Consider the following 27,978-nt stretch of genomic DNA (forward strand, 5'->3'; position numbering starts at 1 on the left):
CGAGCCGGTGGAATGTCCATCACCACGCCCGGCCACCCTTGTCTTCCCAATACCGATGTTTACACAGGCAACCAGCTACTCATTTGAGACTGAGTTGACCTAGGGGAGGCCCAGGACCGGTTCAAATAATCGTCACTGGTGTTGGCCGTGAGTGGGAATGGAACTCAGGTGATCAGGTTCGTAGCGTAGCGCTAACTTCCACAAATAATCACACACAGACACACACACACGTACTATACACCCCAGTCCGATCTTTAATTCAGTGCAAAAAATGCTTGGCGGTGCTTATTAATATACACATACAGCCCTTGCGATTTCTAGTGCAAAACTTAGTCTAAAAAACAAGACAGATACGAATAATAACATAGCAGGCAACCCGCATACAGACACCGAAGAATGGCAGCAGAGGCAGCCAGTGTCTCCTCGCCCGGCTCTGGCATCGACCCCAGGCGGCTCCACGCGTCGGGGCTCTCGGCTCACGCCCCCCCCCCCTCCCGCGTGGCTCGCTTCGTGTTCCACGACGGAGACGCCCACACGGGAGGGAAGCGGCGGCGGCGCTGTGCGCACAACGCGTGAGCCTCACGACAAGAAGCCCCTGGGTTCGACTCTCGACTCGGGCGCCGAGCTGTACGGAGTTTGCATGTTCTCCCCCCCTGTTACGCATCGGTTTCCTCCGTGTTATTCTGCTTCCGCGAATCGCTAAAATGGCAAAGTAACCGGTATTGGCCAAACCTGTCCAATGTAGGATTCTCCTGAAAAAAGTAGTCCAGATTCAGCGTGGCTTTCTTGGTTAAATAAATAATTACTTGGAACATTGCAGAACGGTCCGGCCAGTGTCTGCAGTTCCAAAGACGCGGCAGTGACGCGTGGTCTTTGTGGGGGGCTAACATCAATCATTTAGAGGCTGGATCACTTCATAAGAAAAGAAAATGCAGAAAACGAATGTGAGAAAACGACAGGGCAATGCTGCTATGAGGTGCAGGGCACCTCAGAAACCCAGGCGGCCAAGAGCGCGGGATCACCCGTTCGGCTTTAAAGACATTGTCCCAGCCCTAGTAGGGACACAGACCTGGACAGCAGGGTTACGATGAGAGCCACAGTGAGATGCAGGGCTATGGGTAGGACTATGGCTATATGGTCAGGGATAGAGATTTTGGGTGAGCGTTAATTTTAAGACTGGTTACAGCTATGGTTACGGATAGGGCGAGTTCAGGTGCGGGGGCTGGGCTCGAGCCGGGTGTGAGAGGTCAGGTTCGGCGTAGAGCTTTGGGCAAGTCTCCAGCCAGGGCGAGAGGCGGGTGTTAGAGCTGAGATGAGACCTTGCCACAGCGTAGAACCGCGAGTCCGGATATAACGTTTTGGAAAGAAAGCGCCGTATCCCTACGCGGCCTCCTCAAGCCTTGCCTACTAAAGCTAGCCAGGTGTGCGTGTGTGAGCGCGCATTATAATAAGTGTCAATTATTTATCCAGGAAAACCTCAGACTCGCTTTCAAGAGGGTGCTGCTAAAATTGGGATGCTTGGCCACGAATTCCATTGGTGAGAGTTTGGCCTCCCGCGGGCGGCAACCGCAGAAGCCGGAGACAACCCACGCTGCTTGTACGAGGGGGTACCACTCATCAGCTCCGCGTCTACAACACCTGGCAAGCCCTGCTTGGCTTTCCAGACGGGGTAAGCTGCGCGGCAAGAGGGGAGATTTGCCCAGCCACGAGGGCAGTGCTGCCCACTGCCCACTGCGCCTTGACGCACGTGCTATTAGCTGGATGACAAAGGCACAGATCGGTGCTATTCACACATCTCAAATAATTATAATCATCAATAATAATAATGCACTTATTACCAACGCGATATAAAACCGAGCCCCTGAGGTTTGCTTGCTTAAGCTGTCTCTTAAACGTCAGCCCTCCCCACCACTCTCACAACCCCCTTCCCATCCCCCCAATGTTTACGAACTTCTTGTCCAGTTACATATTCTACGAGGTCGTTACACGCTGCCCACACCAGATGGTTGGTGAAGCTCACATTCCCATCAAGATGTATCCCACCCATGTGAGTCCAGCGTGACACGAGGAGCGGTGGCACGGCGGTTAGCGCACTACGATACGAGCCCGTGAGGCGGCCATAGATAAGATCAGTGGCGAGTGATATATTGACCGCATTAGGGCCTCCCCTAGGTCGACTCGGCCTTAAACAATTGCCCGATGGCGATGTGTGAACACATGTAAACACCAGCACCAGGGAGACAAAGGGATGCGAGCGTGGTGCTCACCACACCATCCCCTCGAGTGTCATTCCGGCCTTAATAGGTGCTCGCTAACTGCACTTGCCACGACACTGTCGTCCCATGGGTCGTAGAGCGCGCTTCTACGGTACTTGAATGCACACTCTCTGTAGGCCGCGTGGGGGTTTGCTTCTCAATCATCAGGCACGTGTAGCGCGCAGCCACTGAACTGTCCATTGGAGAGGAGAGGAGAGGTTTGGTCAACGTGGACAGGCGACCCATGGAGTCGCGAGGCCTGGCTGTGAGAACGCTGCAGCCCAAGACGTCTCGCCAGGTTGGGTCAGTGCAGAGCACGGCACACCACATTCAACATTCCTCTTGCTACGGGCTGAGGCTTCTAACAGTCACGTGCCACCTGTTCCAGTCCACCAGCGACCGGGGACAATATTCGAGGACCCGGCACACCGCATCCAGTATGCCTCTCGCTATTGGCTATGGCTTCTAAGTCAGCAACCCAGAGAAATATTCCGGTTTGCGATTCATCATCCCTGCTCTCCAAATGCAAATTCCTCCCACCAACCCTGCTCCAACCACCTCCCCCCACCCTCCCTGCTCCCAACCCCACCATCCACAGCCACAATAAGTATAGGTTAATCGCAGTGAAAATCTATTCTTACAGCTCGCCACGCTTTCATCGCATGCAGCACTGGAGAGTAACGATGTCACCCTGTGACGCCGCATTGCCACCGCCACACAGGATAGGGGACGGCTCAGAGGCACCAGGAGGAACCACGGGCGAGGAGTGGGGAGGCAGCAGCAGCAGCAGCCACACGGTGGTGACGAGCCGGCGATACCAACAACTGCCCAAGCTCTGCGGTCCTCTATATATGAAGGTAGTATTGGCCAATACAAATTCATACACGTGGGATGATAACGGAGCAACCTCAGAAAACCCACACGTGCGAGCGAGGGGGAGATACGATCTCATACCGATGGAACAGGTGGAGATTAGTCCACACTTTGCTGGTACATGCGTCAATCATGCACGATCAATTCCTTCGCACACACGCAGTTAGATAGACGTCGTGGGTGTTGGAATTATAATGTTGATGATTTGTGTAAATGGTAGTTGGACAAACCAAAAACTGAACTAAACAATTATTAAACCGTAGCCGCCTTAGCATGACTGATCCAATTGCTGTTTGAGCGACTGTTTACTGGCAAAGCCTGGTCCCTGCTAATGAGACGCTGATCGTTCACTCGTGTGGCTCACGAGGCCGCTGTGGCCGATGGGACGTGTGGGGACAGATGGTGGATGGAGGTGAATGATGGTCTGCCAAGTTAAGAAACTTTATTTTCATTTATCGTGATTTGTTTAGCTTTTCTCTATTTTGCACACCTATCGTTGTTGTTTTGCATTGTTTGTTGTTGTAACTCGTTGACCCGTCCCTACTGGACATCACCACGACGAAGAATCGTTACACCCCCCACGTTAGAACCACGGCCACCCAATCCCACGCAGCGTTGCGGGTCAAACACAGGGGTCAAGGCACAGTCGCGTTCGTCACGGTGATGACAGTGATTATCAAGCACACCCTCGCCATTGCTCCTTTCCTTCCGCCAGATCCCACGGCATCATCATTGTCATCATCGTCGACGGGTCTTATGTCTTCTCTTCCCCTTAGTACTGAACTCTGGGTTACACTGCAATGCCCCTCTTGGTGATCTGCCCCACTTACGCCACCTTGCACACAACCAACCACGTGTCCCACCCATCACTACCACCACCTCCTCTTCCAGTAACAATAATAATAACAAAACAATACAAGAGCTGTCATCGAGGCCCGAAGTTCAAAAGGAACTCTCCAGTGCTGCGGACTTCTCATCTGTACCAGTGTTGACTCCAAAGTCAAGTGCAAGAGGAGACTGGAGCTCCTGTTGGCAGGGCTCGAGGCAAGTACGGCGGTCGGCTGGCGGCAGCAGCCCGCTCCCATGGCACGGCTCTCCTCCTGGATACCGCGCCTTCGCACGCTCACCGAAAACGGCGGCACCGCGACCTCGGCGCGACGGGTGGTCGCGAATCGTGACGGTGGAGCGGTTGGCGGGGGAAGAGACGAGGCTCTTTCACCGCAGGGTCGTCAACGCGAGAGGCGGTGGCGGCAGTGTTTTGGGAAGGAGTCCTTCATCTGGCAGTAGCAGCAGCAGAAGCAGGGGACTGATCAAGGATGATGGTGGTGGTAGCGGCGGTGGCGGTGATATCAGAGAGCCCTTTAAAGTGTTTCTGTTTCCAAGGCCCTTTTGCTGCTCGCTGCCCGCGTGGCTGCTCCTGGGCTCCACAGGAAGAGGCTTCTTCTTCCGGTGTCAAGGGCATCTTCCTGAGCCCCCCACAATGGCCCCCACCCCACCCTCACAGAGTGATTAAAACACTTAACCGATGTTAATTATAACGCTGCAACCGGTGCGGTTTACTTTCCTGGAGCTTCACCGAGTCTCAGGGCTTGTTGTTCAGGAGGGTGCTGCTACGTGGGGAGGTTTGGCCGTGATCCTTTGAGTGGTGAGAGTTTGGCGTGGAAGAACCCCGGAGAACACTCAGCGCCGCGCGTACGGTTGGCTCACGAGGCTCCGCACAGATAGATTCAAGAATTCATTGATGTGCTGCCGTCTGCTGCACTTTAGTAGTGTGCACACGGTCAAAGCGACCCTCTACCCTCATCTCCACTCGGGTCCACGAGCCAGTGGTGGAAATTCCACATTTCCATGATGAGGGCAGTTCATTCATACCACCAGCGCCGTTGATACAGCATCATAGAGTGATGCTGCTCGTGATATCGATGAGTCGGTATGATGATGGGTATAGATGATAGTGATGAAATGTGAGACGATAGGAATGGAAATGGTGATGGTGTTGATGATGATTGGATGATGATGATCACAGTGATGATGGTAATGATGATCCTGGGTGAAGATGATGAGAGTGATGATGATGAGGCTCAATTTCAGCCGGGTCCAATCCACAAAACATGTCTGTACTCGGCACATCACATCTATCAGACCTCTTGCTAACCGCTGCGGCTTTTACTAAGTCACCTACCATCTACCTCGAGTCTACCAGCGACTCGGAAATTGTTTCTGCCCCCGACACACCACATCCAGTATACCGATCCTTGGATGTGATGGTGCAGCGGTGCAGGACTGAGCGTGAAGGGGGGTAGGAGGAGCGGTGGTGCCGCAATCGGGCCTGCAGATGTCACACGTACATCTCCACGGGCGTTTGGCGCCGAGACTTGCAGAGCAGGTAGATAGGACCCGCGAAGATCCCTGCACGAGGGAGAGGGAGGGGAGAGAGGGATGGAAAAGGAGGGAAAGAGAGGAATGTAAAAGGGGGGTGGGAGAGACGGAGACAGAGAGAGCGAGGGGGGAGTGGGAATGAGTGACGTCTGTCAGACAGCGAGAACCCACACAGCGCACATGGCGCCACACAGCGCGCGGACGCGCATCGGCACACGCGGACACACAAGGGCACGGACACACACAACGACACAAACAAAAGACACACACAACGACACACAAACAAGAAGACACACACAACGACACACAAACAAGAAGACACACACAACGACACACAAACAAGAAGACACACACAACGACACACAAACAAAAGACACACACACGGACATACACAGATAGGGAAGTGGGGGCAGGGTGGTGGCAGTCCCTGAATTTAGGGCACCCCCCCCCCCAATGTAAAAACATCGTCACGATGGGGCCTCGTCACATGGTCACATCGTTACGATGGGCCCTCGTTGTCATGGTCACATCGTTGCAGTGGGTCCTCATCGTCATGGTTACATCGTTGCGGTGGGCCCTCGTCGTCATGGTTACATCGTTGCGGTGGGCCCTCGTCGTCATGGTTATAGTTACAATGGGCCCTCGTCGTCATGGTTACATCGTTACAATGGGTCCTCGTCGTCATGGTTACATCGTTGCGTCGGGCCCTCGTCGTCATGGTTACATCGTTACAATGGACCCTCGTCGTCATGGTCACATCGTTGCGTTGGGCCCTCGTCGTCATGGTTACATCGTTACAATGGGCCCTCGTCGTCATGGTTACATCGTTGCGTTGGGCCCTCGTCGTCTGTGCCACTCACCGACGAGCAGCGCGAGGATTCCGAATATGACAATGGCGACCAGCAGCAGGGGGGTGGCACAGAGTTTGGCACCTGGGATGAGGCAGCGAGACGCACAGACACGGCGAACGGATGAGCGGGAATGAGTGAATCCGTGAGTGAATGAGTGAATCAATGAGAGAAAAAGAGCGAGTGAATCGGTAAGCAAGAATGAATGAGACTGAGTGAGAATGTGTAAATGAATGTGTGAATCAGTAAGAATGAGTGAATGAATGAGTGAATCAGTGAGTGAGAATGAGTGAATCAGTGAGTGAGAATGAGTGAATGGGTAAATGATATGTGGAAATGAGTGGATAAATGAGGTTGAATTAATGAGCAAATGAGGGTGAATGTAATGAGTGATAATTGAATCACTCACACTTGACATGACAATGATGAAGATGATGGTGACGACGTTGATGAGAAAGATAATGTCAACAATGCTGACATCGATGACACTGCAGGCAATTACACATGACGATGGTTGAGATGAAGACGATGGTTGAGATAATGATGACGACGCTGGTTGAGATGAAGACGATGGTGGAGATGATGAGGATGTGGCATGGGCCCCACCACAGAGCGCGCCGCGGACGAGGCGCCGCAGGTTGGGCCGCTCGGGGTAGTAGATGAAGCGGCAGCCGAAGACGCTGTGCTTGGTGTTGTGGTCTCCAAAGAAGCGCAGCTCCCGGTAGCGCTCGCCGCAGCGGTAGCAGAAGTTGGTCTCACACTGCGAGCAGATCATGTGGTTGCAGCCTTCCGTCTTCTGGATGTGAACCTGGGGGTGACTTGCCCCGCACAGAGAGAGACAGAGAGAGACAGAGAGAGACAGAGAGAGACAGAGAGAGATAGAGAGAGACACAGAGAGAGACAGAGAGAGACAGAGAGAGACAGAGAGACAGAGAGAGACAGAGAGAGACAGAGAGAGACACAGAGAGAGACAGAGAGACACAGAGAGAGACAGAGAGAGACAGAGAGAGACACAGAGAGAGACAGAGAGACAAAGAGACAGAGAGAGACAGAGAGAGACAGAGAGAGACAGAGAGAGAGAAACAGAGAGACACAGAGACAAAAAGACAGAGAGAGACAGAGAGAGACAGAGAGGCACAGAGACAAAAAGACAGAGAGAGACAGAGAGAGAGACACAGAGAGAGACAGAGAGGCAAGGATGAAGCGCAAACGAATAGAAACCGGAGCAGAGACGAGCAAAGAGATGTTGGCACAAAAGGCGGTACTGGAGGTGGCTGTGGTGGCAGTGATGTCTCTGGCAGGGGCGTTTGTGGTGGCAGTGGTGATGGTGGTGGCGCTAGTGGCGGTAATTGTGGCAGTGGTTCTGGTGGAGGTGGTGGATGTAGCATTCATGGTGGCGTTGGTGGTGATAGCAGTGGTGGTGGTGGTTGTGGTGGTTGTGGCAGTGGTGGCGTTTGTGGTGGCGGGGCCCGCTGCTGGGCGGCGGGCACCTTGCAGCGAGGGCACTTCTGCGCGTTGCGCTGCCCCTGCACGTTCACTTGCCCGGCCCAGCGCTGCAGCAGCTTGTCCCCTCCGCGGTAATCCTTGCAGCTGACACCCTCGTGCCAGGGTGCGTGGCACGCGAAGCACCACAGCACGTGGCACTTGGGGCACTGCACCTGTGCCGGCGAGGGAGTGGGGGCGGGCAGCGTCGAGAGAGAGCCACAACGCAAAACGAGTTTTTACACAAAAATACTTTTTGCTCCTTTTCCGTGAACGTTACCCACCAACGGAAACGAAGGTGACGATGGCCAGCGGTGGTCGAGACTAACCATGGAGCGGCAGCTGAAGGAGCGGGGAGATGGACCAGTCCATCGTGGAGATGGAGCCGTGAAATTAGCTTGTGCGCAGCTGCTTGGATGGATTGTTGATCATAATAGATCGTAATAGATGGCGTCGGCCTGGGGGAGGCCTTCATCCAGCAGTGGATGGATTATGACTCATGATGATAATGACGAGCACGATGATGCTATCTGTGTCATGCAACGAGATGAAGAATCCGTTGGGAAATTGGCATGGGGTTTCCCTCCGTGTACTCCGGTTCCCTCCCGTAGCTAAACTCACACACGGACAATGTCAACGTTGCTAGCCAAACATCCCAACGTGGCAGGACCCTGAGAATGAGCCTTCAGACTCGGTGCGGCTTTCTCCTGGGTGTGCGGTAGTAAAGTTAAACAAGAAGAGACTCGCCTTGCCGGGGGGCCGGTCCTTGCGCTTCCTGCTGCCGCGCTTGGCCAACTTGCCGTGGGGGGCCGGCAGGGAGCCCCCCTCCACCGCGTCGCCCCCGTCGGAGGAGGTCCCGTCGCCGGCGCGGGCGGCGGTGGCCGGCCCCCCTCCCCCGGGCGTGAGGAGGTGGCCGCAGCCCGGGCAGGGCCTCGTGCGCGAGCCGGCGCGGCTCAGCGCAAGCAGGTAGCAGAAGCGCGCGGCCTGCTCGGCGCCCAGGTGCGTGAGCACCACGCGCTCGCTCAGCGCGCCGGGGCACTCGGGGGTCGGGCAGCGCACGCGCGCGCGGCCCAGCTGCACCTGCGCTCGCACACAGATCCCCCGTGGGGCCTTTAACAACGGGAACGTGCTGTTGGAGAGTAGCACCTGCGAAGGTTGACATGGCACACAAAGGTGGTGGTGTGGTTAACGCCACACACGCCCGGTGGCGATGTTTACACACGCCGCACACCAGGTACTCGTTGAAGGTCGAGTCAACATAGCTGATGCAAAGGAGACGACGGCCGGTTTAAATAATTGTCGCCGATGTTGGTCATGAGCAGGAAACCAACTCGAGTTGCCGGGTTCGTATCAGTGCGCGAACCACTGCACTTTTGCTCTTCGTGTGTGTGCAGTCCTCTATGCATTGCGGTGTACACCACTGGGTGGACAGAAGTGCCGGAAGGGGGGGGGGTTAAGAAACTTCCTCTGTAGTTCTAACTGCCGCACCGGGAGATGGAATTAAACCGGCGACCTCTGGATTACATGTCACAGTGTGACACCAAATCTACCCCGCCGTGGTAGCTGTCTCCGTCTCAGTGAATAATCCAAACACGCCGTGTTTGTTGCTAGACATGAGATGTGTGGTAAAAACCGGAACGAATCGTTTGCTTTTTGTTGCGGTTGCCAATAATGTAATAAACAAACCTTCTCAGCTGGGCCTCATCTCATGACGCTGTGCCCGCATGTTCCTAAGTCGCGAGGGGGTCTACGGGGAGTGACACGGGGTTCAGGGCCTAGTGGGTTGGGTTTAAATAACACAGGCGGCAGTCAAACAGGGACAGGCACAACCGGTTGGGCGACCGTTTCATACGCGACTTTTTTTTCACAAGGTTAGGGAAACTGGCGAACACACGCGTGGATTGACGCTCTACAACTCTCGAACGAGCGTCTTCATACATGTGGAAGTAGTGACACGGGGTCCGACGTGAGCTAGATGAGAGGGCTAAACGCTTGGTCTCTACCGGACGTCTGCTGCACATACCACGTCTCGGCAGGGCATTCCTAGCATCCGTCTCAGACACCTGTGTATCTTCACCATCGCCCTAATATCTTTGGACCGGAAGATCGTAATCAGAGTCCAGTCAATACTTTGAGGGCGAGGGCCAAGCACTGGCGGAGCCAGTGGGGGGGGGTGGCACGTGCCCCCCAATAATCCGATCAAATCCCTAATTTAGATCGGATCATTGGGGTTATTAGTAACTAGTGACAACGAATTAGCTGTGTCGCCATGCGCCATTTTGTCTTCAGTCTTTAAATAGAAGTTGAGTGCGCATCTCTTAAATGTTTATTCATATACTACTAATACTGTTCTTATTTCTGTGATTATATTGTAAACAATTCATAGTTATTTTTGCGATAACAGTATAATACTACAGTGTTCTTGGTGATTTCCGCGATTATAAAACACGTGTACAGTATTCATATTGTGCTTATTTTTGTGACGACTGTGAAATACATAATTTTGTGCTTTCATATATTCATAACGAGGGGGTGGGTGGCCAGCACCACGCCCGGCCGCCTTTGTCTCCCCAGTGGCGATGTTCACACACCAGACCAGTTAATTGTTTGAGGCTGAGTCGACCTAGGGGAGGCCCAGGACCGGTTCAAATAATCGTCACCGGTGGTGGCCGTGATCGGGAATCGTAATCGGGTCGCCGGGTTCGCAGCTACACTACAATGCGTTACGCTTCCACATGCGCGGGTCACGTGACAGATTTGACGTCACAGCTCACTTGCCGTGCAAAAAATAAATGCATTATTGAGCTCCCCCCCCCCCCCCAAAAAAAGTGTATTTTTATAATTTGTGCATGGTGTACAGTCTGGAAAGTACCCGCATGGCAAATTTCCAGTTTGTTGCATGTTGGGAAGTACGCTAAACATTTTGAACAGACACACATTCACAACTTTGCCTTTTATATATGGAGATATATATGGAGATAAATCAGCATTTGGCGACCCCCACTGCCACTGTATAGCATATTATTAGATGCCAGGAACCCTATGAGATAATAGGACAATATTCATAATTGGAGTCCATAATTGGCAATAAGTAACGGCAAAGCAGTTATAAGTGACTCACATAATTGTGCGCAGTTGTGTATACAGCACACGACTTCCCTGAAGGCATCAACGCCTCCAGCGAGTGCGATGCCGATCACACAACGCGGTTCGGATTCGACCCTCGATCGATGGCTGCGCCATCGCCGCACACGCGTCGAATAAAAAGCAAGGGACAAGTCCTCCCTTACGAACAACTCCTCTATCGTTTTTCATTGCTGGAGGGGTTGCCCCCCCCTACCTGAAAATCCTGGCTCCGCCACTGGGGCTAAGGGCAGCAGTGAGACTCCTCCCTGTGAGCTGCCCCTTGTGAGCTGCCCGCTGTGGTGGCAAGGCTCCGACGGATTGTATCGAAGTCCGGGCCACCACCCGGAGCGACGTTTCCATTCTCACCGGGGGGGGAGTTCCACTTGTTGGCACACGGTGCTGCCGACGGGGCACTCTCTCCATGTGAACGACTCTCGCCAGCACTGAGATACTCGCCGCACCGTACAGACCCGGCCAACGCAGCCCTCGCTGGAATAAAGACCACCTTCCGGATGAGACCCCAAATGTCAACAATCGCTCCGGCATTTTGCTTGTGTTGAATCAACGCCGCTAAAAGTACTAACTCCCAGAAGGGAGGCCACGTGACTGACGGGATGTGTAAAAACAATCTTTTAATTTGTTTTCCATGGAGGAATGGATATAGGGAGGAGGCGTATCATCTGCCTGTCTACTTTGTTATTTGTATTCTCCGCAGCGACGGTGCTGGTGACCGTGTTGTGACCGTTGGTTTTGTGAAGCGGTCGCTGTGGCTACTGCTTCTGCGCTGTCCGCCCACTCGGGACCCCCACGAGCCCGCACCAGAAGATCACTCCGTTGGCACACACAGAGCGATCATCTGGTTAGTGGCCAAACATGCCAAGGCAGAAACATCCACGCTGCAAACTTACTCAGCAGAGATATACGCACGGCAGAGATATATACACAGCAGCAACATCAGCCTCACTGCTGCTGCTGAGAAAACAACACAGGTTTGTACGTGTGAAAACTGGGAACAGTTTTGAACCAGTTGTATACGCTCGGTTATTATGCAAAAAAACCAAGTATAACAACCACAGTGTGGGCTCGAACGGAAATCCCCGGTTCAAATGATTATGAGAATAACGCATGTTTACCCGGACAGGGTCGCCAAGTCTCCCCTCTTGTCAAAGTAGTTTCTGCCACGTCTTGGCAGACGCGGGGGCGATGTGACTGCTGCTGTGGGTCATCCCAATGGAATAGTTCACGGGTTATTTTCCAGAATCGGGATGTTGGGCCAAAACCAATTCCACTGTGTGTGTGTGTTTAGCTGTGGGGGAAAACCGGCGAACCCAGGAGAAACCCTCTCTCCCCATGCAAAACATGGGGAGAGAGGCTTCAACTCCACAGAGAACGGCACTCAAGTCAGTGAGGCTCATGTATGTTCTGTATGTACGTAGCCAACCGTGTTAATCGGAGGTGATGGGTAAGGACAACAAACTAAACACAAAAATAAAGCAGTTCTAAACAAATGCACGCTGTCGGATAAGTGCCCTGGGGTGCGTGACTGAGTCAAGCACCCCCCCCCCATTCTGTTCATGCAAGTCACGTGTCCCACCTGCTTCACCTGTATAACCTGCTCCCCCATCACAACCACCACCGCTCTTGACCCTCTCCGTGTCGGCATTCACACGCAGCGAGTGGGCCCGCCTAGGCAGGGCCCATCGTCGTCATCGTCGTCATCATCAATCACCATCATGCCCGATGGTCGAGTCTATCGACAAGCACGCAGCCCAAGGAGGCCATGAGCGGGCACACGGCTAAGAGGGCGTCTCCCGCCGAGATGGAACACTGGAATCAGAATCAGCTCGAGTGCAGGAGTTGGACGGATCGCCACATCGCGTAGACCATGAGAGATGGCGAGACAACTTGTGGTGGCGAGGGGGAAATCGTTCATCCAGCAGTGGATAGAACACGGCTGATGGTGATTATGAAAGCCACCACCCATAGTATTTCTCAAGTCAGCATGGGGGTGGTGGTGGTGGGTCTGTGTGCTGTTTGTGTGGAGGTCACGGTCGTTATTACCTTGGTTATGGCTCAGCCTCGCAGAGTCTCAGGACTCACCAGGAGAGTGCTTGCTCAACGGGGGGGAAAACCCGCGGATCTCGTCACCACACTTTCTACTTACGAGCCTACAACACCTGGCAAGCCCTCGTTGGCATACCCACACACGCGTTTACAGGAACAGATCGAGAGCCCACGTTTCCTTACAGACAGATGAGGCAATGCTGTTTGCGAGTAGCACCTAAACTATAAACTAAAAACACTCAAACTTTTTAATTTACCAGGTAAGGCCCACTGAGCTATAAAGCGCTTTTTCAGAAGCGACCTGGCCACAAATACCTCAAAGAAGTGGATTATGGCGTGGAAATTTATAGCAGCCAAAACCCCTGATGCACGTTTCTAAATGTGGAGGCTAAACCCGGAGAAAATGGTAGAAAAAAATCCACGCGACCACGTGGAGAGAGACACGCAAACTCCTGCGGGCTCCTGTATACCAGGCGAGGTAGTCAACATCTCGCCACAGTGGCACCGATGAAGGCCGGCACGACACATGAGGTGACGAGGCGGCGAGTGGCCAGCACCACGCCGGGCCGCCTTTGTCTCCCTCGTGGCTACTCATCGGAGTCGAGGCTTGGAGAGTCCATCACGCACCTGCGTGGAGCAGTAGGCGCGCATGCACTCCCCGCACACGGGCTCCGCGCAGCAGCCCAAGGGGTCGCACACGGCGGGCAGGAGGCACACGCGGCACGGCGCGAACACCAGCGGCTCGGGGAGGTGGCGCGGGGCGCTCTCCCAGCCGCGCGCAGACCACCCGCACTCTCCACCACCATCACCACCACCACCATCATCACCGCCACCACCGTCGTCGCTGTCGCTGTCCACCGGCTCCACCTCGTGCCCGTGGCCGGCTGAGGCGATGACTTCTCCCGGCTCGTTCCGTCTCCCCGCCGCGTCCTCCCGCGCGTCCTTCATCTCGCCAGGAGACTCTCCGAGGTGCTGCAGGTCGCCCATGGAGCTCGCGGAGCCGTAGCCGGTCTCCAGGCTGAGCGCGGAGAGGTGGGCGGCTGCGTGCGGCTCAACGCGGCTCTCCACATCATCGCGGCTCGTCACATCATCGCGGCTCTCCACATCGTCGCGTACGGGTGCACAGGAGTTGGCCACTTCCTCCCGGAGCCGCGTCGCGGCCGCCACGTTACCGCGTCGCAGTTTCACTTCGGCGGTGGCGGAGTGATCGCGGCCAGAGCTCACATCATCAACATCGTTACCACCACCATCATCACCACCACCATCATCATCATCACGCTCATCACCGGGTGCCGTGAGCTCTCCCCCCACCGTGGTCCTCCACACGCCGGCCTCGCGGGCGATGGTGGAGATGACGCAGCGACGCAGCCTTCCTCTCCTCTCCTCCTCGTCGTCGCCGCCGCCTTCATCCTCGTCCTCGTCAACCTCCTCGTCACCCCGCGTCTTGCCGGAGGCGAGGCGCCCTGCCATGGCTTCCCCGAGCGATGGCGGGGGAGGAGGAAGCGAGAGAGCGGGTTGTGGAGGAGGAGGGTGATGGAGGAGGTGGGGGGGGTGAAAGGAGCTCCGAGTCCGAGTGTTCAAACTTTGCTCCGGCCGCGGCTTGCGACTGCGGACGACTCGGCGTCAACTCGTGCCGGGACTGACCAACAGCTGCTGACCGCCGCTCGCTGACCTCTGGGCAATGAACCCGCGTGCTCACGAGGCGGACAGGCGGGCGGCACTGCCGCCAGCACCGCCCGCTGTCTCCCCTCGTCCACACGGCGTCTCGGCGACTAACGCGACCACAACAGCAGCAGCAACAACATTGCGGACGAGGAGGCGGCGGCGGCGGTGTGAGCGCCTCACGACTCCTTCCGTGCGAGTCGCGCCGCCTTTCGTATCCGCCTCTCGAGAGCTCCGCGAGCGCGCAACTTCCTGCAACCTTTAGCGACGGATGTGACGAGGGAGACCGGGACGTGGGGGCCCGGTCACACCCAGGTGTGGGGGGCCCGGGGTGGGGGGCCCGGGGGTGGGGGGCCCGGTCACACCCGGGTGTGGGGGGCCCGGGGGTGGGGGGCCCGGTCACACCCAGGTTTGGGGGGCCCGGTCACACCCAGGTTTGGGGGGCCCGGGCGCCCCCCACACCCGTGCGCGATCGGGCGGGTGAATTTCGTGGCGAGTGTCACCGTGAACCGACCCTAACATCCTTGCACTGAGCAGCGTGGGGAAGTATGGTCACACAACCCACGTGACCCACACGGCGAGACGAGGGATAAATAATAACGATGACAAGAGTGAATGTTGTTGTTGTTGTTGTTGCGTGGTCGAGGTGAACAGCTGTGTGTGTGATGCTGTTGTTGTTGTGTGGTCGAGGTGAACAGCTGTGTGTGATGCTGTTGTTGTTGTGTGGTCGAGATGAACGGCTGTGTGTGTGATGCTGTTGTTGTTGTGTGGTCGAGATGAACAGCTGTGTGTGTGATGCTGTTGTTGTTGTGTGGTCGAGGTGAACGGCTGTGTGTGTTGTTGTTGTGTGGTCGAGATGAACGGCTGTGTGTGTGATGCTGTTGTTGTTCTGTGGTCGAGGTGAACAGCTGTGTGTGTGATGTTGTGTGGTCGAGATGAACAGCTGTGTGTGTGATGCTGTTGTTGTTGTGTGGTCGAAGGGAACGGCTGTGTGTGTGATGCTGTTGTTGTTGTGTGGTCGAAGGGAACGGCTGTGTGTGTGATGCTGTTGTTGTGTGGTCGAGGTGAACAGCTGTGTGTGTGATGCTGTTGTTGTTGTGTGGTCGAGGTGAACAGCTGTGTGTGTGATGCTGTTGTTGTTGTGTGGTCGAGATGAACAGCTGTGTGTGTGATGCTGTTGTTGTTGTTGTGTGGTCGAGGTGAACGGCTGTGTGTGTGATGCTGTTGTTGTTGTGTGGTCGAGGTGAACGGCTGTGTGTGTGATGCTGTTGTTGTTGTGTGGTCGAGGTGAACAGCTGTGTGTGATGCTGTTGTTGTTGTGTGGTCGAGCTGAACAGCTGTGTGTGTTGTGCACCTACCATGGGGTGTGATGACGATGATCTTGACAGCTGCCCGAGGGGGGGGGGGTGGCATTGTTTTTTTCTGGGTTAATATAGGGGCCCCCTATTTATGTAGGGTGTTCGATTTAATTAGAATTCCATTCTTGACTCCCCCCCCCTGCAGTGGGAAGTTTCGAGAACAGCAGAGGGGGTAGGGTTCGAGATAGGGGCAGAGTTTGGGTTGGGATCGGGTTCGAGATAGGGGCAGAGTCAAGGAGTTAGGGTTCAATTAAACGTAGCGCCTGTTTAGAGACGGCGCTAAGGTAAGAGTTACAGTTGATGTTAGAGATAGAAGTAGGTTATATATAGAGTTAGCATAAGAGATACTGTAGAGAGATAGGGTTAGCGTTCGCGTTAAGAAGCACAGATCCAGCATGTGTGAGGGGGCCTGTGTGTAGTGTGTATGAGGGGATGGAGTTGGTGCCTCTGCCAGTCACCTCAGTCAACCCATGGCACCTGGGTCTGTTCCGTGACCTGCCAGCGGGCCGTCGACAATTTACGTGGCCTCAAAGTGCACCCACCGTGGCACAAGCGCCGTGGTGACGTCCACGCTGCTAGTCATGGACGGAGTTTGTTGTTGTGCTGAGCCGTATGACACACAAGCTGCATTTTAGAGAGCACGTGGCGTGTGGCTCATTGTCTGGAACTCCCTTCCCCCTGCAGTCCGTGCTGTCGGCTCCCTGCCCCTCTTCAAGTCCAGCCTCGACCTTCCCCCCTTCTGTTCTACCTATGACTGACCGCCCCTCAGTCTCCCTCTCCCATAGACTCACACAGAGACACAGAGACTCCGACAGAGACACAGAGACTCACAGACACCGATACACTCAGAGAGACACAGACTCAGAGAGACACACATTGACTCTCACAGAGACCCATGCTCTCACATAGACACAGACTCACACAGAGACCCATAAGCATCCGATAGAGAACCATAGACTGACAAAGAGCCCTATAACTGCCTTTTTTCTATCAAATAAATGTGCCCACTGTTGTCAGATCTGGTCCCACTTAGATGCTAAAAACATCCACACCACACTTTGTTGAATCTCAGAGTTAAACAAATCCAAGCCAAACTTGATTTTCATGTTTCATAAAAAAAATATCCTTGGCTCAGCTCAATAACCTGGCAGAGCTTGTAAATGGTGGCGTGGAGTGGCTTTGTTCATTGCCAAATAGTATTTAAATTACGCATTATTAGTTAAACTACACATCATCATCTTCCGCTTGTTAGGCTCAAGGTGAAACGATGCGCCCTACGTTCGACTAACAGTAATGTCAGCTGGCATCAGTGCGCCGCTACGACCGCACCGTGGTCCCTCGTTCTCGGCGCTACCAACAATTGTCCAAGCTCTACCGTCCTCTATCTATTTTCAGCTAATTCACGTATCCAGAGACACCCCACGCATACGAGACGACGACACTCATCCATAGCGAGGGGACAGGTGGATACGAGTCCACACTTTGCCTGTACCGCCTTCTCCTTGTGAGCCAGGGAATGGCTACTCCTCGTCGCCCACGAGAAAGGCGTTTAACAACATCTGCGCGCGCTCCACCAACACTCGCTGCCTCGACAGTGCCGGGGCACACGCAGCCGCGTACATAGCCACCACCGCCCGGTGACTGGATGTGGGTGCGCTACGTTGAGTTTCCTTCCCGACGGCGGCTCACACCAGTGGCGAGTGGTGAAAGTGCAATTGTATTTGTTTGACCAGATGAGATATCAAGAGAACATGACAAACTCACTTGCAAGTGACCTGGTAAATGCGCAGCATTGTCTAGAACAGTTTCGTGTCGAACTTGCGAACATTCTAACAGACAAGCTGCTTGCAGCCACTCCCAGAAGGCGGCGTGGAGACTGGCGGGATGTGTAGACACAATCCTTTCATTCAAATCTAGAATCCTTTCATTGTTTTACATTGAGGGACAGACGATGCTGCTGCTGCTGCGTTGGCAGTGGTGGACACGCACAGCCAACAGCAACGACACGCCGCTCCTTGTCAATAACGCTGTGCGTGGCCTTAAAACAATATATACCAGATGACGTTTCGGGCAATAACCCTTCTTCATAGCACATACAATGTGCGATGCCAGGCGACGTTTCGGGCAATGTCCAAAATGTGCGATGAAGGGCCATTTCCTGTAACGTCGCCTATTATATATATTTCTCTTGTGTTGAGTTGAGTTTGTATTGTGTTTTTTAGATATATTGTAGCACACGAAACAAAGACAACGATCACCTGTATAGCCTCAACAAACTATTGGGGTAATTACTGTGAGCGAGCACCTATTAAGGCCTGTTGGGCACACGAGGGGGTGGGTGGCCAGCACCACGCCCAGCCGCATTTTACTCCGCAGTGGCGATGTTGACACACCGCACCAGCCACTAATTTGAGATGGAGTCGACCTAGGGGAGGCCCAGGATCGGTTCAGATAATTGTCACCAGTGCTGGCCGTGAGCAGGAGTCGAACTCGGGTGACAGGCTTTGTAGCGCAGCGCGCTAACCGCTACATTACCGCTCCCCACTGAGACACACACGCACCCACGTCCGTCTGGTCACAATACAACCGGCGCGAGTCCACGTGTCAGCCAATTAATAATGAGTGGAGAGGCAGTGGAGACAGCGAGAGAGAGAGTCATAAGCTGGGCGTTAATATTTAATGACCTTTATCCGGAAGGCCGGCGCCGTTTTGCCTGCAGGTTATGGTGAGTGTGCCTTTGTTTGCCTTAGCGATTCACAGTCAAAGCTACGTCCTGTTCCATTGAGCCACATTGAGGCATTGGTGCTCACCTTCCGTTTACAGCCCCGCAGAGTCGGGGGCGAGTTTATAAGATCAACCGTGAACGATCACGGTTGATCTTTTCCACAAAGTGGTACCAATTTTATCGACTCCCGAGGGAGAGATGATGGGCTGAGGCAATCCACCCCGTCCAATAATTAAACTGAAACGTATTTGTATTTATTTATATAGCAAGAATACAGAAAGGCGTTTGATCGACGTGTGGGACATCTCTGCTGAGCAGCGGAGCATCGTGAAGACGGGGAGCATAGGCGGTGGAGCAAAGTACAGTACAATAACAGGTTTTATCTGCACCGCCCTTTGCTGACAAAGCAGTGCATTGTGGTCGCCCTACCAAGCGCTATCCAGGCCTCAGCCTGCTTAGCTTCCGTGCGCATTGCGTGTGATTTGGCCATGAAATAATAACAATAAATACTAACAATGATGTCACATTGAAACGCGCCGCTCCACACAGGAGTCGCTCATCGCCCTTGTAGAGAGAGAGGGAGAGGACGACTCGGAGGCGCCAGGAGGAGGGACACCGGCGAGGAGCGCCAAGGCAGCAGCAGCAGTGGCCACGCGGCGAGGAGCCGGCGCCAAGCTCCCCCAAAGCTCTGCGGTCCTCTATATATCACGGCGTTATGTTTGCACCTGGAGAAACCCCACGCATGCGAGGGTGCAACACTCTCTCCCATACAGATGTAACAAATGGAGATTAGTCCACATTTGCTGATGGCATCTCCTCGACGCTCACGGCAAGGGGTGTTTCGCAGCGTTTCTGTGATCCGCCAACCCTTGACGCTGCCTCCACAGTGACAGGCCGCGTGCATAGCCGTCGCCGTGCGTGCAACTGAGGTCACCAGCTGCTCGATGCATGACGAGACACACATAGCCGGCGGGAGTGATTTGATACATATATGTATCGTACTGCACTGTTTACAGATCCTGTGACGATCGACCCTGGGACTGGTCTATATCGAGGTGTGCAGTATACATCGGTGGGTATATACAGGATCATAAGCTGCCATGGTCCATCCACTGTTGGATGAAGGCCTCCCAAACCGTCTCCACCCCTCCCACGGTCCGCATCCTATTACTGTGGAACTCATCAGACCAGCTGTTGTGCAATTGACGAAATGTTTACACGGATATAAATAGCACAGAAGACACCAAAGGCCCCTGAATAAGAGGGCATACTTTTGGGGCGAGTGCTGTTAGCAAGCGCCTATGAATGCCAGCACAGTGCATGAGGTGCGCGTCGATAAAACACGCACACTTACGTTCGTGTAAGTGTCTCTATGCGTGTGGGTGAGCGCGCGCGACTGCCGTGCCAGGCTAGGTGCACGTTTAAATCAGCGCCCAGCCAGTTGGCCGCTGCTCGCTCCGTGCCCTTGGCGCCGCCGCGCCCGCGAGGTTATAAACGGCGCCAGAAAGCGGACACCGCGACTATTTTGGGCCGTGGGGTCCACGGGGGCTACATTGGGGCCACACCGAAGCCATCTTCCGTCCGACACTGAGACAAACAGACTTTCTTGCGGCCTCAACAAAGACCCCCAGAGCCGAAGGGGACCGCACACGGAGCTCACCGCAGGGGCCACGCAGAGAGAAGGGACAGGCCCCTTGGCTCGTGCACGGGATTTGTGTGAAGAGGTGCGAGGAGGAGGGAGCGCCGCGTCTGATTAAGTGCAGGAGCAACCTTTCTGATGGGAGACCCCGGAGAAGACACCCATGAAGGTACGGAGCTGAATCACCACGCATTCCACTCCTCGCATCCCTGTGATTTTCTCCCTCTCACTCGCGTCCTGACTCTCACTTAGATTTCAGCCTCGTGAGACCGGGGAGTCGTATATCTATGCATATTTTACAGAATATTCAATGTCACTGTAGCCTTAAGATGAAAATAAAAAATATGGTAGGCGACATTTTGGGCAATTTCCTTTCTTCGCAGCACCAATTCCCTTAAATGAGTTGTTATTTGTGCTTATGCACCACTACCAAAGCAATATAAACACATTATACACAGTATACAGTATATACATATGCACACATCGTTTCTAGAACATGAGCAAGCGCTGCTGATGTGTTTCATTGCTGCCCGTTTGGATGGCCACATTCTCTCAAAATGTCTTGAGTCGATTATTCTTGCAATACAAAAAGGCCACGTGTGCAGTTCTTAGTGAGCTGGTGGTCTAGATAAGGCTGATAGCGTTTGCCCTTGCGATGCGGCGCACCTGTGTGTCGTTACCTCTCTGTGGGCAAATCACCCAGAGTGCACCTGGGCTCGTCAGATCCCAGAAGCTAAGCGGGATTTAGCCTGGATAGTGCATAACAAGGTGATATAGGCTGCTGCGGGACTTCGTTCTGGGCAGCAGAGAGCAGTGCAGCAACATCCACGGTTGTACTGCACTGCTGTGCTCCCGCGTCTGTGCTACCCGCATTCACCAACCTGCACTATGACTACCGCTTAGCGAGGCGCTCATCCAGAAGTGGATTGACACGAGGGCTGTGCACGTGCGGCTCTTTACATCTGCGATGAGTGAAACACTTTTACACACTCACACATCCAGGAAAGTCACCCCGAGTCTCAAGGCTAAGTTTCAGGAGGGCCCTTCCAAGTCTGTTTTCACATCAGAGGGGTTAATGTCGCTCCGGCTGCCGCTGCTGTGTTTGTGTTGATCCCAGTTGAGTAATGTGCAAGATATTTCTCAGCATTGGGATGTTTGGCCAATACCAGTCACACTGTGTGTACGGGTTCGGCAAATCTCTGGCTGTTACAATCTGGTTTCTGGAATGATCGATATCCGCAAGAGATACGCACACGGCTAATACCGGTCTGCCACGTAACGCTGTCTAGAGCAGTATTTGGCTCTGTGACTCAGGCACGGAGGCACATGCCACAGCAGTGGCGTAAGGATTGGTGTCACTCATGGAGCAACTGCGATCCAGAGGTCGCCAGCTCCACCTCATCTCCCGGAGTGGGAGCTGAAAAATGGGGTGCATGTATGCGTATTTGTGTGTCTTCGTGTGTCTGTGTGTCTGCATGTGTGTACGTGAGTGTCAGCGTGTATGTATGCGTCTGCGTGTGTCTCGGTGTCTGTATGGGTATTTGTGTCTCTCTGCGTCTGTGCGTGTCTCGGTGTGTCTTAATATATCTGTATATGTCTCCTTGTGTGTCTCTCTGTATACCTGCCTGTGTCTCTGCGCGCGTCTCAGCCGGGCCTGCCGATGACTCCCCCGAGCTGTGCGCTCCCTCCCCGGCTTCTGCCTCCTCCTCGAAGCCTCCTGTGGCTCTGGGCACGTGGATCGTGCTCGGCTCTCTGCTGGTTCTGTGGCTCGCAGCCTCCGTGGTGGCTCTGGGATGGGTCAACTCGCAGTCCGTCGGTGAGGCTGCGGGCCGGCCCGCGAGGCTTAACCACGGCTGATTCACAGTGCACGGGGCCGATAAATGCCGCGTTTCCACCACCACCACCACGTGCTTGTTTAGGGTCTCGCCCGTTCCAGGGGCTAAGCCTCACCGACCACGGAGCCCCACGACCGGGTCCTCAACACGGTTGGAGGAATCAATGAGTTAAGTTATTTTAAAACTTCACGTTGACCACGATAGCAGTCAACGTGAAGTGATGAGAAGGCGAGCGAGTGACTGGAGTGACTTCGTGAGTCTCGTGGGCTACATCTCGCCGCCCCCACCCTCTCCACCCCCTTTCTGGGCCCCCAGAGATTGCATTTGCAGGTCATAAGAAAGCATTGCATTTTTCACACTTCTTTGAACCAGGAATGTAGGGCAGTTCAATTCCTTTTACTGAGACGGCGGTGACTTGGCCAGAATGAATTGCTCAGTCGGTCATGCTTTGTCCTCACAAGAACACATCTTCCCACAATGCAGTGTGCCAGCAGTGTTTTATTATTTTACTTATCACATATATGCGTTTGTTTAGTGACAGTGATACTTTGTGATTATTGAAGGGGTGGTCTGTTAATCACTACCTGCTGTTGGGTAACTTTTCATATGCCTATTTAAAAAGAGGTCATCGGAAATAAAAAAAAAAATGAAATTCTGATCAGGCCGCATGGTGCAAAGAATTGCGGTCTCCAACTCTTATCATCCACTTTGTCTTTCTACTGCATCTCTATTTATGTGCTATGATGAAGGACCATTGCCCGAAACGTCACCCATTATATATGTGTGATTCCATTCAAGGCCACGCAGTGTTGTTGTTGACGAACGTGTTGAGTGTTCTTGTTGGCTGTGCTTGTGCACCGCTGCCAACGCAGTAGCAGCAGCAGGAAATCCGATTGACCAGAGGGCCACTGATTACCACCCCGCCCTTGTTCCGAGTTGTCCCCTGGGACACTCGAGCCCGGTTCTGAATGGGCTGCGGGTGAAAGCGGGCCCGGTTAGAGGCCCTGCAGTCACCGGCGACAGGGCAGAGACCATCGACTCGCTCGACGACTTGAGAAGCCCGTGGGAGTGATGCACTTGGCCTGTCACCCAGAATTATCAAGGTGGGGTTGCCGGACCACACAAATGTCGCAAAACTCTTTCCCGTGAGCGTCGACGAGGTGCCGTACCCTGACTTGCCAGGAGAGGCGGTACAGCAAAGTGTGAACTACTTTCCATCTGTTCCCTCTGCGTGGAATATAGTGTTGCGCCCTCGCATGCGAGGCTTACTCGTACGTCTTAATCGGTTAAAAACTTCTTAAAATATAGAGGACTGCAGAGCCTGGGCAAATGTTGGCAGCGCCAGTTCACCGCCTGGCTGCTGCTACTGCTGCCTTCCAGCTCGTGGCTGTGGTTCCTACTCGGCGACTGTGAGAGGTGCACTTTGAATGAGCGGCGCTAAATTAAAACGCCACGTTATTAATCTCGGGCAGCTGAAACCGGATCCCAACGCGCATGGTGCCCACTGAGTAATAATATAATCCTTGGGCACCTCTGCCAAGTGCCCTTATACGTGCAGATGCATCCTCGCGTCTCCTGCAGTGCTGCGAGTTTCAGTTACAGAGGAGGCTGCCCTCCCGCCCCGTCTCCCCCTCTCGAATGAATCGCAGATGAACTGCCCCGACCTGCGCGCTCCAGCGGCCCTCCCGAGCCTCCGCGCCGGTGGCCGTGCGTGGTTGGCGCGCGCCGAGGCGCAAAACAATGAAACGGGGCCCCCTGTCCCCAAATCTCCTCTTGGTGAGCCCGGAACCTGGGCCCCCTGACCCCTGGGCCCCAGTGCAATTGCGCAGCATGCACACTCGAGTCAAGTCCGTTTGATGGTAATTAGCCTGTGGCGCTGTTTTGACACAGGGCTCCCATCTAAGGCCTCGTCGCATCGAACACGCAAACAGAATACAGCAAAGATAATTTTAGAAAGTAGATGACATCCGTTTTTTTTAATCCAAAGAAAAATCACGAAACAATTATTAAGTTCTGAAAACAATTCCCCACCATCACCACCACCAGGCAAGCGACACGCATGGCCCCAGCTGCAACGCTGCCGGTCGCGGCTCCCTGGCCCCGCCACCACGAGCAGGGCGCCCTCAATGCGCCCTGCGCCGCTGGTATCCAGAAACCAAGCTGGGGTCGAACCCGGGGAGGAATTGCACGTGGGGCTGTTGGGGATAGCAAGCGTGGTAAGCTCCGGTTGCGATGAGGCCAGGATATGGCCGTTCTAGCAGTGGACTTGTGAATCCATCTGTGCGGAGCGTTAACTGTCGCCCCCGCCCCCGTGTGCGTGCTGGGGTTTCTCCGCGTTCTCCGGGTTGCTCTCCACGCGAAGCCAAACTCGCATTGCCAAGGAATTGGCCAAGCATTCCAAAGTGGCAGCGCCCTCATGAAAATAGTATTGAGGCTCAGTGAGGCTTCCCTAAGTAAATGCCAATGTTATGAAAGAGAACACAGGCGCCATGCGTTCTCTGTAGGATGAAGCTTCAATCGCCGTGTGCCACCCTTATCCCCATCCCTTAGCTGTCCACTCTTCCAGGAAATTGCTATTGCCCGTCATATCTCACTGAGGGGCTCCTGGCTTTTTGCACATCTGGCAGTTCCGCAGTGATAGTTGAAGCGAGCCTCACTCTGCTGTTGAGACATTGTTCAGAGTTTGCTTGGATTGAACCAATGGTGCTGAAATGTTGCACTCTCCGAGAAAATGCGGTGTGGCTGACGGGATGTTTATACAATACCTGTATATTGTATTTAGAGGAACAGATGTGTGAATGAGGTGGATTGCTGATGTGTTCCTTCACTCACAGGAGCGGTGACACGGCCACGCAGACAGCGCCAGCAACTGAGCCCCAAACCGCAGTTCGATTCCCTGCACCTCCTTGAGCTCTATGATTGTGTGAAGGCACTCGAGTGGCAGTGAGCCCATCTTCCCTTCACGTGCACAATCAGCTCTCGAGCTCATCTGCCGCTGGATTGGGGGCGGCCCGTGGAGATCAGAGTTACTTGAACATACTTCACCACGCTGGTCAGTTCAGTGCATGTTGGTGAAGAGGAATGGGGGCCCAGGAATGGGTTGGCCACAGGGTTAGAATTCACGAACGTGTGGAGATGGCGCGGTTGTAATCGGGCGTACAGGGGCATGCCGGGTGTGGCGATGTTGCAGGGCACGTCGCGACGGGACGCGCGGACGTGGACGAGGACGCGGGGCTGGGCTACTCTTTCCTCACCTTCTTCTTTGATGCCTTTGAACCCGAGTCGGCAAAGCCAGGTGAGGTCCACTCCTCCCGTCGTCTGCACGTTTCGTGCCGTGTGCAATGTGTACCGTGTGCAGGGGGGGGGGGGTTCTTGTTCTCCACATGGGAGTGCACGGCTGTAGATGCGTGTGTGGGGAGCGGTGGTGCCGTGGTTAGCGGGCCGCGCTACGAAACACCGGTGAGTGGGCGTTTTGTGCGCCTGTTGGGGGCGGGAGTACAACGGTTAGCGCGCTGTGCTACGAATCCGGTCACCTGAGTTCGATTCCCGCTAACATCCAACATCAGTGACGATGATATTAATAGGTACTGGGCCTCCCCTAGGTCGACTCAGCCTCAAATGAGTAACTGGTGCGATGTGTAAAACATCGCTACTGAGTAGACAAAGGCGACCGGGCACGGTGCTGTCCACTCAGTTCCTCGTGTGCCGCGACATCTGTTCAGGCTATACGGAGGATCTTTATCATGGTGTGTGTGTGTACATGGTGTGTGTGTGCACATGATGTGTGTGCGCATGGTGTGTGTGCATGGTGGGTGTGCATGGTCTGTGTGTGTGCATGGTGTGTGTGCACATGGTATGTGTTCATGGTATGTGTTCATGGTGTATGTATCCACAGTGTGTGTTCATGGTGTGTGTGTGTGTGTGTGCATGGTGTGTGTCCGTAATAAAAGTTTTTGGGGTAGATCGTTTCAGTATAAATGTTGTGTCGTACCCCTCCACCACCCGACACAGCCAGTAATGCTTGTCACGTGAACAACGCGTGCTAATTAGTTACTACTCCAGCCCACCGGTGTGTTGGAGAGTAAATCCACAACATTGTGTGTGGTGTGTGTACATGATGTGTACATGGTGTGTACATGGTGTGTGTGTGCGTGGTGTATGTGTGCGTGGTGTGTGTACATGGTTTGTACATGGTGTGTGTGTGTGCGTAGTGTGTATGTGCCTGGTGTGTGTGTGCGTGGGGTGTGCGTGGTGTGTGTGCGTGGTGTGTGCGTGGTGTGTGTGTGGTGTGTGTGCGTGGTGGGCGTGGTGTGCGTGGTGTGTGTGTGCGTGGTGTGTGTGCGTGGTTTGTGTTTGCGTGGTGTGTGTGTGCGTGGTGTGTACATGGTGTGTGTGGTGTGTGTGTGTGTGGTGTGTGTGTACGTGGTGTGTACATGGTGTGTGTGGTGTGTACATGGTGTGTGTGTGTGTAGATGGTGTGTGTGTGGTGTGTATATGGTGTGTGTGTACATGGTGTGGGTGTGTACATGGTGTGTGTGTGGTGTGTACATGGTGTGTGTGCGTGGTGTGTGTGTACATGGTGTGTGTACATGGTGTGTGTGTACATGGTGTGTGTACATGGTGTGTGTGTGTGGTGTGTACATGGTGTGTGTATACATGGTGTGTGTACGTGTACATGGTGTGTGTGTGTACATAGTGTGTGTACATGGTGTGTGTGTGTACATGGTGTGTGTGTGTATCTGTTATGATGCCCACAGAGGAACCCGCAGTGAAGTCCGCCGGTGACGAAGCCAAGAAAGCCAAAAAGAAGCGAGCAGAGAAGGTGGTGGAGGCGGAAAAACCCAGCAAGAAGAGACCTCTCAAAGAGGTGAAGGAAGTCGAGGAGAAGCTGTTGAAGAAGAGTAAGAGGGAAGACAAAGACGAGAAGGTAGCCCACAAGCCCGACAAGGGCTCAGCGGGCGACGTGAAGTCGGGGAAGAGGAAGGAGGAGGAGGGGAAGGGGGAGAAGGGGAAGAAGAAGGCGGAGAAGGGGAAGAAGGAGGAGGAGGGGAGTAGCGGCGGCGGCGCGGGCAAGAGAGAGGGCGGCGCTCGGGACGAGGGAGCGGAGAAGAGGCGAGACAAGGGCAGCGGCGCGGGCAGCCAGAAAGGGGCGAAGCGGGAGGAGAAGGGCAGCGCGACAGACGACAAGGCGGCGACGCGAGGAGCAAAGGGCAGCGGCCATGCCGATGAGAAGGCCGGGGCGAAGCCGGCCAAGAAGGGCGGCAGCAACGGAGACGAAGGAAAGGGAAAACATCCCAAGGACAAAAATGACAGCGACAAGGAGAACAAGAGCCACGGGAAAAAGTCCAAGTGAGCGGTGGAGCGGAGTGTGGATCAGCGGTGGCTGACATCTGAGGTTTGCACTGCGGGTGATGATGTGTGGCCCAAGTGGAGGGCGCTCTCCCCACACACACACTCAGCTCTCATCTGAATCCAGAGATACACCCGTTCGGCAAGTGTGTCCGAAAACACATCACCTTCTCATTGTAATTGTAATTATATTATACAGTGTCGAAATGTTACGTGTTCTCAAGATGCTCTGCAGGGCACACGAACAAACACAGCAACGTGTATCATCAACACGATGGCTGAGGCCGGGTCCTCGCCCGTCGCGAGTTGATGGTCTCAGCCCGGCCACCAATTAATACACAAGAAACCCTCGTCGTTGAATTTGGCAAAATTCCACCTCTTAG

The 27,978-nt window shown here is 54.2% G+C and overlaps 2 protein-coding genes across 5 annotated transcripts; one reads left to right on the forward strand and one right to left on the reverse strand.

Moving 5' to 3' along the window:
• Nucleotides 1–231: 231 nt before the first annotated feature.
• RNF217 (ring finger protein 217) lies at nucleotides 232–14,937 on the reverse strand. 4 transcript variants are annotated; one of them, XM_078856079.1, is made up of 6 exons: nucleotides 13,655–14,937; nucleotides 8,585–8,917; nucleotides 7,846–8,013; nucleotides 6,962–7,163; nucleotides 6,368–6,439; nucleotides 232–5,537 (listed from the first exon to the last, which is right to left on the reverse strand). In XM_078856079.1, the coding sequence occupies exons 1-6, from the start codon at nucleotides 14,495–14,497 to the stop codon at nucleotides 5,467–5,469; spliced, it is 1,689 nt and encodes a 562-aa protein (XP_078712205.1). In that variant the 5' UTR covers nucleotides 14,498–14,937; the 3' UTR covers nucleotides 232–5,466. The 4 variants fall into 4 exon arrangements, with proteins under 4 accessions (XP_078712205.1, XP_078712208.1, XP_078712207.1 ...); XM_078856082.1 differs by lacking the exon at nucleotides 6,368–6,439 and having other exon boundaries at nucleotides 6,965–7,163; XM_078856081.1 differs by lacking the exon at nucleotides 6,368–6,439.
• Nucleotides 14,842–27,978, forward strand: LOC144931787 (uncharacterized). Its single transcript, XM_078856084.1, has 5 exons — nucleotides 14,842–14,903; nucleotides 20,404–20,580; nucleotides 22,060–22,227; nucleotides 25,437–25,541; nucleotides 27,004–27,978. The coding sequence occupies exons 2-5, from the start codon at nucleotides 20,550–20,552 to the stop codon at nucleotides 27,597–27,599; spliced, it is 900 nt and encodes a 299-aa protein (XP_078712210.1). The 5' UTR covers nucleotides 14,842–14,903; nucleotides 20,404–20,549; the 3' UTR covers nucleotides 27,600–27,978.

Source organism: Lampetra fluviatilis, chromosome 4 (assembly GCF_964198595.1).
Source record: "Lampetra fluviatilis chromosome 4, kcLamFluv1.1, whole genome shotgun sequence".
Lineage (NCBI taxonomy): Eukaryota > Metazoa > Chordata > Hyperoartia > Petromyzontiformes > Petromyzontidae > Lampetra > Lampetra fluviatilis.

Bases quoted from the DNA above. Each gene is read 5' to 3' on its own strand.
- RNF217 (XM_078856079.1), bottom strand. From the start codon at position 14,497: ATGGCAGGGCGCCTCGCCTCCGGCAAGACGCGGGGTGACGAGGAGGTT. The intron at 8,014-8,584 runs GCGAGTCTCTTC...TCGCCGGCACAG, and splicing joins AGGACCGGCCCCCCGGCAAG to GTGCAGTGCCCCAAGTGCCA. The intron at 7,164-7,845 runs GTGCCCGCCGCC...AGTCACCCCCAG, and splicing joins AGAAGTGCCCTCGCTGCAAG to GTTCACATCCAGAAGACGGA.
- LOC144931787 (XM_078856084.1), top strand. From the start codon at position 20,550: ATGGGAGACCCCGGAGAAGACACCCATGAAG. The intron at 20,581-22,059 runs GTACGGAGCTGA...CGCGCGTCTCAG, and splicing joins CGGAGAAGACACCCATGAAG to CCGGGCCTGCCGATGACTCC. The intron at 22,228-25,436 runs GTGAGGCTGCGG...GCGATGTTGCAG, and splicing joins GGTCAACTCGCAGTCCGTCG to GGCACGTCGCGACGGGACGC.